Genomic DNA, 13707 nt, shown 5'->3' on the forward strand with positions numbered 1-13707 from the left:
TATATATATATATATATATATATATATATATATATTGCTAAAAAAAATAAAGGGAACATTTCACTTTAATTTTGTGTGTGGCTCCAAATCCAGGCCTCCATTGGTTAATAAATTTGATTTCCATTGATGATTTTTGTGTGATTTTGTTGTCACCACATTCAACTTTGTACAGAACAAAGTATTCAATGAGAATATTTCATTCATTCAGATCTAGGATGTGTTATTTGAGTGTTCCCTTTATTTTTTTGAGCAGTATATATATATATATATATATATGTTCTTTTCATGCTAGTTGCTAAAGCCTGACATTTATGTTATTGAGTTCTGTGCTGGCCACTGAGCACTTTGTAACGTTTTCAATTTAAAAAGTTATTCAGTCAGTGCCAGTGTGTAATAATAGAAAGTGTGGAGTTATTGTACACTCTGAGTCATTGCGCCCATTATATTCTTATACCCACCTGCTGTGTCTCACAGAATTCCAGCCCCTTTATGCTGGATAGAAGTCAAATCTAAGATAGAATTTAGTTTAAAAGAGTTCCTTTAATCCACATGTCCTCAGTGTGTGCGCAGAATGTGCGTTTAAAGATAGCTACGCTCATGCCGGGGGTATTTCAGCAGGAAAAGAACACTTACATTCCTGTATTAGATAATCTGTTCACTTATGGTGTTTATTAGATAACATCCTTTATGTAAACTTGAGGATGAGTGTTACTAAATGAAATATATTACGAGCAGATTAGTAAAGGAGGATATCACATACTGTAGGGGATATATGTATTTCTCAGCATGATTGCCGCAGATTTGCATTGTGATCTGTGATTAACGTTTGTGTTTCTTTGTGTTTCATTTTATTGTATTTCACTCCATTTTATGGAGGAAACTTCAATTGAAAACAAGAAAAAAGCTGAAAATGAAAAATTCAAATCGCACATTTTGAGCTTAATGGTGGATCACTGATTAGTCGTCATTCAAAGGTGAATAGATTTACCCAGCTTTTAATGAAATTACTTAACTATAGAACCATCTGACTTATAACTAATAAAACACAGGCTGATCTCTCAACAAACAGTAAACAAGAACTTTACTTTTGTAAATAATTTGACTACTTCCTGCTTTTTTACGTACAATATACTGGGACAATTGGAGACCTGATTCATCATTATTCCAATTCAATGAGTCAAATAACATTGTCTCCACATATAATAAAGACTCAATTTTCAACTTAAGCTTTAGGCATTTTGTTACCAGTAGCCCCTCACAAGAATACAGTTTTGTTCCAGTTTTTAACCTGGAACTTTTACAGACAAAAACAAAATAAGCTTTGAGTCAATAATTTGCAGAAAGATGCTGCCCTTCGATAAGGGTGTAAAGATAAATGACATAAGACGTCACAACACACAATAAAAGGTTTACTAGAATTAGGAAAGATTTTTTTTTTAAATTCTGGAAAATAAAGGTTCTTTCCCTTTTTAGCATAAAAATAAAGCTATTACACAGCAAAAGCAGTGTTTTATACAATATGAAACCAGTATACAGTAATTCAGTCCAGTTTTGTAACTCTGCTTTGAAGTCCAGCCCAGGTGGATTGTCATCAAAATTTCATTTCCACAGAATTATCAGTTCTTTCCCATAATCCTTCATTGTTCTTCCCCAATGAAAGCTGCTATTTTCCACCTTAATGACACTCACCCTGCTTTAACTGCTAAATCAATGTCTGATATCTCATCATGCAATGACGTCCCTCTATCACACCATGTGTGATGGCGGTGAACTGCAACATTTGCCTTTGTCAGCTTTGGCCACATTTTTCATTATCACGTTTTTTTTTGTTTTGTTTTTTTGTTTTTTTTTTTTTTGCTCTCTTCCCCCCCCCCTTCTCTCATCCTGCTTTTGCTATCCAGCGGTTTCATATCCTCCCAGTTACAAGAAGACCCCACCTCCTGTGCCCCCGCGCGCCACCACCAAGCCTCTTATTTCTGTGACAGCCCAGAGCAGCACAGAGTCCACCCAGGATGCCTACCCGGAAGGCAGGCATTCGCGAGGAGGTCTGTGGACCACGGATAGCCTTGGGCGCCCTATCTACAGCTCCATGGACAGCCTGGACAGCACCAAGGCGGTCAACATGGCCATGGAATCAGCGGCAGGCAAGAGGCATGCGTTGGTGGGGAGTCACACCTCCGTCCAGACATGTGACAAGGCGGTACTGGTATCAAAGGCTGAGGAGTACCTCAAAACCCCACGTTCTTCTATTGGTATACAGGTAATGAGACACCTAGCAGCCTCAATGTTCTAGTCATCTTGAAAAGTAGAACTTACAACTGACGTTTCTCACAAACTATACCAATGCTGTTTGCCATTTTTGGCAGAAAAGCTAAATCAAGTAAATCTTTAACATAATATACATAAGAATTTATATGCAATATGTTTTTTTTTCGTATTTTGTCATGTTATAAATGCAGGTCTATTGAGGTTATAATTGATAAACCAAAAAAAACAAAAAACAAAAGTAGAACCTAAATGTACGGTTAAGCGGGTTACAATGACTCATTATTTTCAAAATGTTTTTTTGCAAATAAAAACTTGTAAACTTTGACGGTCATTTTGCATTCAGCCTCCTTTATTCTGATAACCCTAAATAAAACGCAGTGCCATGTATTTGCCTTCAAAGTCCACCTGTATGTAACCCAACTCTACAATTGGATCAATAACAAGATGGAGAATGGAACCACTTTCAAAACAACATGGTTGAAGTTGAGAATGTGAACAAAACACAATAGTATATCAACTTTCTTAGCTAATGCAAATCCTTGATATTTAATATGTGTATTTATACTGGAAATGAGGGTCATTTTTACACTGGTGTGTGTATTCCCCAGGTGGAGACTGTGACAGACTCTGAGGCTGACAGTAAAGGCCTTCCTCAGTTTCACTCCATAGGGATCCAGGTGGAAGACAGGAAAAGGTATGAAGGTGTTGTAATACTTGTCCTTTTTCTGTCGCAAGTTGGTATACTTCATTGCTATTTATCATTGCTAGGCACGGGAGGTTCAAGCGCTCCAGCAGTGTCACCACGGCGGTGCAAGCAGACTTGGAGCTGGAAGGCTTTCCTTCCATGGAGGACAAAGGCCTGCAGTTCGGTGGCGCCTTCGGACGCCACTCTGAGCCCAGCACACCAACTCAGTATGGAGCCATCCGAACTGTCCGCACGCAGGGTCTTTTTAGCTATAGGGAGGACTACCGGCCTTCCAGTGGGCGTTCCAGCCCCCAGCCCGAACCCTGGTTGGTGGAATCCAGGCTGGAGAGCACCGACTCAGGCCGAGTATCCCCCCTCCGGAGGGACGGCAGCTGGTTCATGCAACTCCTTCACAACGAAACAAAGAGGCTTGAGGAATGGTGCAAAGAGATGGAAAGAGAAGCAGAGGAACATGACCTGTCAGAGGAGAGTGAGTGTCCCTAAGGCATGCTGGGATTTTTGCTCTCTGACGTCAACGGTTCACAGTGGCGTCACATCAGTGAAGCCACCGTAAATATTCATAGTATTAAAACAGTGACGCTGACAACAGAGATGCGACACACACTTTTTGAGCTGATTTGCTTATTGTGACCAACTGAAAGCCGATTGCTCATCGTTCTGTCTTGTGCCAAGCTGTCAGTAATAAAGTTGTGTGTGTCTTACAGTCCTAGGGAAAATCCGGAGTGCAGTTGGAAGTGCTCAGCTACTAATGTCTCAAAAGTTTCAGCAGTTTTACTGGTTGTGCCAACAGAATCTGGTGAGTAATTCTCAAATACATTTTATCCGTGTGATATTCATTTTGTTTACAGGAAAAGAAAGGCTTATCTATGCTTTTTTTTTTTTAGCAGTATTTGCATGTAGATTGGTCTCACCCGCTCTAAACTTTAGGCAGGTAGTTGTCCTGACGTTGCATTTGTGCACCTTTCCAGAAATAGACTGCAAAGATTGATGGCGAAGCAGTCACTCTGCTGCTATTGACCCACAGTTGACGAAAGGGGAATTCCAATAGGAAACAGCACCTGTGTTGAGGCAATCCATTAATGCACAGAGGCAGCAGGTTGAATGGGAACTCAGGGTCTGAATAATGGAGTGCATCACCGTCTCACTGTTTAGCCCTCATGTCATGTCTGCTCATACTTCATACCTTTTCTGATGCTAACTATCCTCCAAGTCAGCTTATATCAGAATATGAAGTTCAATGAGTGGGATGTTTCTGCAGATAAGGGAGAGACAGACAGTGAAAGAGAGAGAAACAGACTTAATCAGAGCCTTAAAAGATCAGACTAAAAGAGAAAAAAAATTAAATGCATCATTGTGGAGGTGGATGAAGTCTGTTGTCTTAATAACTTGTGTTGTTTTGTGCTTTCCCCCCCCTTCTTTTGAATAACCCTACTGTTTGGCTCTCCTCAAAGATAATAGGATGATGAATTAGGTCTTACATTGGTAGTGACAAGCCTTAGATTGCCCCGAGCTTTCAGATATCTTTCAAAGAGAAGCAGATGAGTCTGTTTCACTCTCTGAATGGTGGAAGAACTGCACTGAGTGTTTATAAAAAGCTCTGAATATTGTTAACTTTTGAGCTGATGAAACACTTCTTGGTTTAAGCTCCCATTGTTTTTGTGTTTTGTTGTTTGAGGTGATGATCACAGGGCTCTCTCTGTCTCTGTCTGCCTGTCTTTGTGTGCTGTTACTTCAGATTTACACAGTGCAAAATACAGAACTTCAAAACTGGTGATGACATTCAAAACTCTAATTCAAAGGCCGCGCAAATTTTGACTGGGTTATAAGTGAATAATTCCTAATTCATGTTTAAAATACACTCACAAGTGTAATGCTAGATGTAGCCAGCAACCAACGCTGGTAATATACTGCCACATAGTGGTTGTAATTGGGAAATCAAGCTGTAATTGAATGATTGGGAGCCCAAGAAATATCTACAAAAATGACTGTGATTGAAACTTTTGCATTGACAACATGGAGAGTCATTCTCCATTCTGTTAGTTGTAGAAAAGACTTATTTTATTTGCATTTTTACAAGCATCTGTTTCCTAGGACCCCAGTGCCATGCCTCGACCCACATCTCAGGACCTGGCTGGATTCTGGGACCTTTTGCAGCTTACCATTGATGACGTCACTGCCAAGTTTGATGAGCTGGAGCAGATCAAGAGCAACCAGTGGCAGCTGGTGGAGAGCCCCGAGAAGAAGGTATCATTTCCTTCCACACGCTCGTAATGATTAGTCTTAATGGACTCCAGATGAACACGCACAGCTTAAGAGGAAACTGCACTAACAACGTCAGTGTTCATTTTTAGGCATTAGCCCTAGCAGGAGGTCAGAGTATAAACAAGATGGAAGCATCTGTTTTCGCTTAGAGGGCTAATGGTTAAGTTTGCTTTTCCGTTAAAGCAACCATCAGCATCCATGATGTGAATTCATAACCCTTTTAAAGGCTTTTAAATGGGGGAAGTAATCTACAGTGTAATCTACAGCTATAGATTACTCTCCCCATTTCATTTCACTTGGTCACTTCTGTAAAATCATCAAATCTAATTTGACACAACACTAAAAAAAATATTCCATTTTGCATAGCCACAACTTATCAGGCAAGTTTATTTTAATCAACGTCTGAATACTTGACACTTGGTATTCAATCAGGTTTAGATGTGACTAGTTAACATGTAGTTAGCTTTCAAAAATACTACGTCATATTCTTTTACCAGTGATTCTTTGCCGTTGTGTTTGACTTGTAGTCTGTCAGTTATACTTATTCTTATGTCCAAAGTTGGGCATGGAAGTGAAAAAGGTACATCACTTTTGAGAGGAAGGTAGCTATAGCGGATATTTTAAGTAGAAACTTTATGATGAGTTTTCCGGGATAGAGAAGAAAATCCAGAAAAAATTTGTACCCACAAGTCTGAAACCTGATAAATTATGAACACATTTTAATCTGAGAAACTTTATGCTCACAAACAATAGTTGGAGTTACGATAAATGTCTGGGTGGGAACTCACTTAAGAGATGCATCAAATATAGCTGTGGCTTTAAATATGTTCTATCTTTGTCCTTCAACTTTGGGCTGTTGATTCCCTCAAAGCCAAGTTCCCAGTTGCTTTATAATCCTGTGGCAAGAAGTGATTCCAACACAGATTTCTGTTGGGAACAATTCCTGCCAAAAGACTGTGTGGGGAAAGAAAGAGTACTCACTCTGTCCCTGTTGGAGTTGCTAATAAACAACATCCATGAGACATGGGCCCGTTGGAATTTATGTTTTTTTGGTCAAGAAATCAACAGATTTTCAATTGATTGGAGTTACATTTACTACATCATCTTACATTGTAGAGCAATCCATTTTTAGGAAAGTCTGTGGCTTAAAAGTCTTTTTTTTTTTTTTTTAAATCTACTTTGAGAAGCAATGGAAAGGGCCAGTTGTCACCTAGTTGTGTTTCACACTTTCGATATTAGTAAGGTTTTTGCCCTTTGAGCATTTATTGCTTAACTACTTTGGGGAGTTAAAGGTCTTGCTTCACATGAATGCGTTTGTTTTATTTTGACAAATCATCAAGAAGCAATCTTTGAAGCTTTGTTAGTAGTTGTTCCTCTAAAACAAAACGCTGTTTTTTAAAACCTGGTGCAGGATGCAACTCTGTCTACAATGTAGCTCATATCAGACAATACTAAGTTTGAGGAAAATATTTTACTTGTTCTACTGTGAATGTAGGCTTACATTATAGATGACTGACATTTTTAGAACAAGGTGGAATTCACAATTTGATCAAATTATTACTAGAAGGGAAGAACAAATTTCAATAGATGCAAAAATACTGCAGTTATTTGAGCTTTCAGTTCAGGCACTCTTTACATAATGTACATTAAGGCAAATGTATCAAAGTGGTGCTTGCAGATGAGAGACCTACAGCTGCAAGACATCCATTTAATTGGTAATTGCAACTTAAGAAGTAACAAGATCGTTTAGGGCACTTGGGTAATTATCTGTATTCTACACTTTCTGCTATAAACACTCTACTGCCTCCAGCAGGCACATAGCGAGCGCAGTGGAGCTTAACCGTCACAGTGACACAGATGTTCCACGCGTAGCCTTATTGCATCAGGGCAGCCACTGTTTAAACCAGCACCAGCTTGCAGTCATAGAACCTCACCTTTGCCCTCAGAAATCTGTCACAATCTTATGAAAATGTTGTGTTTATTTCTTCAACAATCTTCCTGTGTATGGGACACGGTTTTTAGAGTTACAAGCAACATATACTGTGACATCTAGTCAGTCGTACTGGCGTGAATTTGTGTCACCGACTCAGTGGCTCTGAGGCCGCTCTGTGAGGAAAAATCTGTCATTCCACAAGAAATGCATAAACACATTACATTTGCAAATGCACACTGTGGTCTGATGAAATTAAAGTTGAAATACTTGGCTGTAATGACTGTTGGTGCGACTCATACACTGCACAATATAGATGGCATCATGAGTAAAGAACATCATAAGAAAGTTATTCCCTGAAAAACTCACAGCATCAGCCGGGAGAGCAAAGGTTGGACACAAATATGTCTTCCAAATGGATAATAGCCCAAATCGTATACTGCCAAATAAATTACAAAGAGGCTTAGGGACAGAGTCAGTGTTTGGGAGAGATGATCACAATTGCCTGGTCTCAGTCCAGTGAATAGTGGTGTGAAAATATCAAGACAGACAAACCTCATTCATTATATCAGTTCCTACAAAGCATTGTGGGGAAACATGTGGAATGATACACAAAATGTTAGACCCAAGTCATATAGTTTAAAGTTCAATTCCACTCCATTACTAAGGACATGTATTTGAAGATCATTTTGCAAAAAGAAAGATTTTGGTCTGAAATGCTATTAATTCACAATTCGCTCCCACAACGGTCTTCCTCAATGTATATTTTTGTCGTTTGTATGCTAGCGGAGGAAGCGTGGACTGCATAAGATGTTGATAAAAAAGCAATTCCCATTAGGATGCAAAGATTGCACCACAGAATATAAACAAGTTGTTTCTAATTGTAATAAACAGGGACTATTTTCAGGGGTGTAATCAATCCTCTATGTGTCCCAAGGAGCAAAAGTGGCCCCCTCCTCTGCCAAAGAGGCCAGCCAGGGGCCGTGGTGGTGTGATGAGGGAGCGCTCTCTCGACCTCCAGGACCGCCAGCGACAGGAAGCCCGCAGACGCCTCATGGCTGCCAAACGAGCAGCTTCTTTCAGACAGAACTCAGCCACGGAGAGGGCGGACAGCATTGAGATCTACATCCCAGAGGCCCAAACGCGGCTTTGAGGTCCACACAATCCTCCTTAGCTCCTGTAGTCCATCTCCATCTGACACCAGCAGGTCGCGGCACAACATCTGCCCTCTGTCTCCTGTTTGCTGAATCTTTTTTACATGCTGTCCTGGCTGTCCCTGAAAAGAAAGTACACTGGGCAAAGATTTTAACAGAAAATGTTGCCCTCCTCCTTTTTTTTTTATCTGCATAAATGACAACAGTGATGAATGATAAAATGCACGGGAGTCTGATTTTTTACCACGTTTTTAAACCCCAACAATCTGGGGGAGAAAAAAATGATACAGCAAACAATTTTTTTCAGTTTTCATTTGATATTCCTCAGCTAAAAGTCGCCCAGCGCCAGCCAAACGTTATAAATACAGAGGCTGTTAATGTCCACAAGATCTACCTTTGCCAAGTGTATCTTAAAGATCACAGGGGCATTTGCCAATGGCTGAGAACGAGCGGACATAAAGTAAAATAACAGCTGCCTGAATTAAATCAATTTTAAGACTTATTTTGGCCTTTTTGGTCCATCTAAATTGTTGCTGTTTCCGAACTGTGTCAAAGGACGAAAACACTTTTTTTCCCCCCTTTCAAAGAAACAAACCGCTACTTTTCCCTGCTCGCAACAACGGTCTGTGGCTAAAGCACCCTGTGTGTTTCGCTACCATATTATTTCTTTGCAGTATAATTTTAAATTTCTTTGCTTTTCTTTATTTTATTTTTTTTTAAATAAGGTGAAAACCTGAAGAAAAGTTTGACTTTTTAAAATAAAGCGTTCAATTTGCCATGGTTGATGTGGCAAATACTTGACATATTTTTCTTTGATCGTCCTTTAATCAGTCGTGCTGCAGCCATTAACCATTGTTGCTGGCTAGGATTTTAAAAAAAAATAGAATAACACTAAAGACTCCATCCAAAAATCATTTCCATCCCTGCAATACCATTCAGTCTTAGGACTTTTTTAAAGATGTGTGAATTACTACTAGCTGCTGTCCACATTTCCACTGCAGAACAAATATGAATTATTAACAAAAAAATTAAAAAAAAGATTTACACAGCCTGAAAAAGGTTATTTCAACCAATGCATTTTGCACCTTATAATATTCATGTTTGTATTTCCAAGGGAAATGTAGTTTATGACGCTCATGTGATATTGTTGCAGTTGAATTGCAAGAACAGAGATGAAAAATCTACTACAGAATTTCATATATAAATATATATATATATATGTCTATATATAAGTTGTAGAAATTGCACCTTGTTTCCTTTTTTTTTAAATGGCATTAATGCCACTCTTAAGTCAACTTTTATGATTCTAACACTTTTAATTCTACGTACAGTATCTATCATAAGACCAATTTCAGAGTTTATGCTACACGTTTACTATTTCCGGTAATAACAGGCATCGGTTGACATGACAGAGCGTCTGTCTGATTATTAAGTAATATTTCTTAGCTGAGAGTTTCCATTCTGCACTGCATCTGACTTTCTGTTCTCGTTTGATCTGCTTGTGTAGTTCTAGGGGAAAACAGGTGCAAATGACACTTTAACAATATTCAGTTACTATAATAAATGGTGCTGCTTTTTACTCTAAAACTGTTGTCCTTCACCCAGTCCAACATGCGCACACACACACGCGCATGCACACACACACACACACACACACACATAGTGCTTTTTACACTGAGATTTATTAACATGTCTCCCCGATGGTCGAGTGTGACTTTAGACACAATCAATTGTGCAATGTTGTTGCTTTCAGTGAGTTAAATGAGGAGACAGTTGTTTTAGTTCAGATTGTTGCCCAGAACAAAGGAAAGGGAGTTTTATTGAGAAGAACAATGTTATTATTATTATTATTATTATTATTATTATTATTATTATTATTATTATTATTGAGCAGGAGGGAAAACAGGTTTTGACATGCCAACAACTTCTAAAATAAAATTAAGAATACATCACAGTTCATGTTTTTATTTTTCCTCACACTTCCGGCGCATTCCCACTCGTCTCCATTTGCCAGTCCAACCTCGGGTAATTAAAACAAATGCTGATATCGCCGCCGTGATCATGTTCGGTCCAAAGTGTTTCCCGTTTTAATCTTAACACGTCCAGCGGTGGGGAGCAGTCTGCGTTCTCTGTCTGAGGTGGTGAAAAGTCAAGAGGGATAACGACACTTTCTAATTATCTACTGGGAACGGGGCTCAGCATGAGCTGGACTATTTTACTCCAGGATGAGCGCGCTAAATCTGAAACATTTACCCTATGGCCTTATCAAAAAACACTGATGAATGTAGAGATGACATTGATGCAAAAAAAAAAAAAAAAATCTTCCCAGGACATCAGGCGATTGCAAAAATTTCAAATAAATACAACGGGATGACAGGGTGTTTTGATTTCATTTGTCGCATATTTAATTTCCAGTATGAAGTAGGGCAAACGTATTATTTACTTTTTAACGAGTTGAATTTTGTTAGCTCATAAAATGAGCAACTGGGTATACTGAGCCTGAACTCAGAAAAAAAAAAAGTGTAGCATTAATGTGTATATTTTTAGAACGTAGAAAGTTTGGAGCGAGTTCACAGAAAATGCTAAAACAAAGTTTGAACTTTTTCAGATATATCATTAACTCTGCTGCAGCGCTTTACAGAAGTATGTACACCCCTGATGTTCCTTGGATAGTATATTTTACACAAAAAAATCTGCAAATCGGCACACATTTGTATTCAGCCCTTTTATTATGAATTCCAATATAAGGCCTAGTTAAAACCTAAAGTCAACTAAAAATTGTTATTCGCAAACAATCCTTCTACGGCTGTATTTATTTGATGGCAACTGGCTGAGCTGAATCTATTTAAGGGTTTTATCAGAGTAGATAGAAAATGACCTGGATGTTTTTCAGATGTTTATTTGTTTAAAAATCCCACAAATCACATTCCTTCTACTTTAAAACAAAGTCTTGGTCTATCACATAAAATCCAAATAAAATACACACATGTCTGTATATACTTTATAAATATGATTATAACAAATCTTTTTACAAATTATTTATTTTAGGTTGTGTTAACTACTTTAATAGTCTAATTTAAGCAAAAAAAAAAAAAAGAAAACAACAACTTTATCTTAATATATTTTATAGATGTGTGCCCACGATAGAATATAGGAATAGCAGCATAAATTTGCTCTATAAGTCCAGTGCATTATAGACGTACAATAAACTGTTAAGATGGTAAGGGCTTAGTCTTCGCAGGTCGATTTTTTTTTTTTTCCAACATTATTGTTTTGCTTAAAATGATTTATGTTAGAGTGATAGTGAGGAACAAAAAAAAAAAAACACACAATGTCATTTTTCAATTATTTTGAGCTTCATTTGAGATTGGTTGTGTCTCTTATGTTTGAATTAGACACTAAAACAATGTAGTGTGAAATACTTACAGTTTATCACATTATGTTTTTACAATTTGGTCAAGACCTTCAACGAACACATTTTGCTTCCCTTAAAATGTGAGAACTTATGCAAAAGGTTTTTCAGATCACAGCTGCCACTCTTACCGTCACCAGAAGCTTTTACTTCTCGTTTAGTCTTTCATCTTCATTCCTCCCTGATTGTCTTTATCAACATCTCAACTCATCTTGCAGAAGGAAGCATCTTCTGAAAATGCCACAGTTGTTTTGATCTCATCTGAGCGACGGTCGATGGGCTACTTTTACAATCTAACTGCTCTTCCACCTGACAGAAGTCAGACAAAGTCTACTTCCCACAGACTGCAAACTGTGACTCCGTCGTGTCTACTGCTGCTGATCTGGCGGTCGTCATCGCCAGTGCGGGTTTTCAATTCAATTAAGATTAAACTGAGCTTCTCGCAGCTTTAAATTCACGTTTCTGTTGTACTCGCGCGACAGTTGGCATGAGTCAAATCTGTCGTTATCCTTCCTCCTTCGTGACACTGTGTTCTGGTACTTTAAAAGAGGTGGGACTGAGACGCAACAGCAAAGTGATAAGGATTATCTCGAAATACACTCACAACTTCATAGTGTTTTTTTTTTTTGAGTGGAAAAAAAAAAATCATGTCACTTCAGCTGCTTTCACAGTTGGACTGAAGTCCTGACACCAGGATGTTCTTAGAAGTTACAGGGACACTGTTGGAATCGACTACGCGTCTACAGTAATACATTGTAAAGGGTATAAGATACACAATTACAATATCGGAAATCACACAAAGTGTTTCTTGTAGTATCTCGCAGGGACGTTATAATATCACGGTGCCATTTTCGTACCATTATTTTTAAGTGTTTGTTTTTTTTCCCTCGCTCTCTCAACCATTTTATACGGGGCTTAGAAGTTTGGCAACTATGTACATGACAAAATCCTCAGGTGCCTTACAGTTTGATTCTCTTAGGACTGAGCAAATGATTTGGTTTGAGGTTTGTGAAAGGACTGCAAGACCTTTTAGAGTTTGTACTTTCATAAAGGGCTGGAAACTACATGCTCGGTTGGATCACAGAGTTAAAAAGTGGAACGACATTTATATTTGCCTGCTTCAGTTGTCCTGATTTAGCACAAAAGACATCAAAGGAAAAGCAAATTTGGTTCAGACCTGTTAGTATGATTTAAAACACTTTTCGATCCATATATAAAAACCACTTTAAAAACCAATCAAAGGAAGGTAATTGTTTCAGAATATATTTTTCCATTCATAATTGTCTTTACCGTCACCTTCTGTTTTGCCCATTTCGGAATCTCGGTGCATACCAGAGTTGGAGGCTGGACCAGCTGGAAAAAGTGCAATAGTATTTTATTACAGTGACAGACAGGCTGGCCTGGAGCTATTTACCTCACGGTTGAGTGTTTTAGGAGCGGTTGTAAGCTCCACCTGAACGCTTTCTCATGCCTGTGTACTATGCAGCGGTGCCTCTGCAGGGTGGCTGAGGTTGCAGGCCTCTTGTGCAGATTGAACTCCATGACGGGAGACAGCTAAAGGCACCGCGTACGTTGTGATGAACGCATCAGAAGGAAAACACAACCAGAATGGGATACAGTCGATCTGCCAGTTGGTATTTAGTTTACACTGATATATACACACATATATATAAAAAGCTTAACATTTAAATATCTTACAATGACGTTCAAGGACTCACAAGAATATGTCCTTATAGAGTTGCTACCCATGTTTTTTATCCACATCAAAAGCACCACATTTTAGATCATTTAACTGAAGTTAAACCTCACGAAGGTCTAAGGTGCTGAACTAACCCATCTTATTGTATTACGTGTTGGTTTTATTTTTATTTTATGTTGATATTTGACTAATTAGTAAACACCAAAAACCATCCAGTGCACATGAACTTTAGATCAGCAGTGTATAACGGCATATTCTCAACTACTCGGTTAAGTT

At 38.5% G+C, this 13707-nt stretch overlaps 1 protein-coding gene across 1 annotated transcript; it reads left to right on the plus strand.

Moving 5' to 3' along the window:
* Positions 1 to 1732: 1732 nt before the first annotated feature.
* LOC106923560 (disks large-associated protein 2-like) lies at positions 1733 to 9397 on the plus strand. Its single transcript, XM_088002272.1, has 7 exons — positions 1733 to 1766; positions 1902 to 2260; positions 2877 to 2962; positions 3037 to 3443; positions 3679 to 3770; positions 5066 to 5218; positions 8104 to 9397. Exons 1-7 carry the CDS (start codon positions 1733 to 1735, stop codon positions 8317 to 8319), a joined length of 1347 nt encoding a protein of 448 aa, XP_087858398.1. The 3' UTR covers positions 8320 to 9397.
* The last annotated feature ends 4310 nt before the right edge of the window (positions 9398 to 13707 follow it).

This window comes from Poecilia mexicana, unplaced genomic scaffold (genome assembly GCF_051168715.1).
Source record: "Poecilia mexicana isolate PSO_F unplaced genomic scaffold, ASM5116871v1 scaffold_21, whole genome shotgun sequence".
NCBI lineage: Eukaryota > Metazoa > Chordata > Actinopteri > Cyprinodontiformes > Poeciliidae > Poecilia > Poecilia mexicana.

Excerpts from the sequence above, each read along its gene's own strand:
- LOC106923560 (XM_088002272.1), top strand. The coding sequence starts at position 1,733 with ATGACGTCCCTCTATCACACCATGTGTGATGGCG. Across the intron at positions 3,444-3,678 it reads ACATGACCTGTCAGAGGAGA|TCCTAGGGAAAATCCGGAGT; the intron begins GTGAGTGTCCCT and ends TGTGTCTTACAG. Across the intron at positions 3,771-5,065 it reads GGTTGTGCCAACAGAATCTG|GACCCCAGTGCCATGCCTCG; the intron begins GTGAGTAATTCT and ends TCTGTTTCCTAG.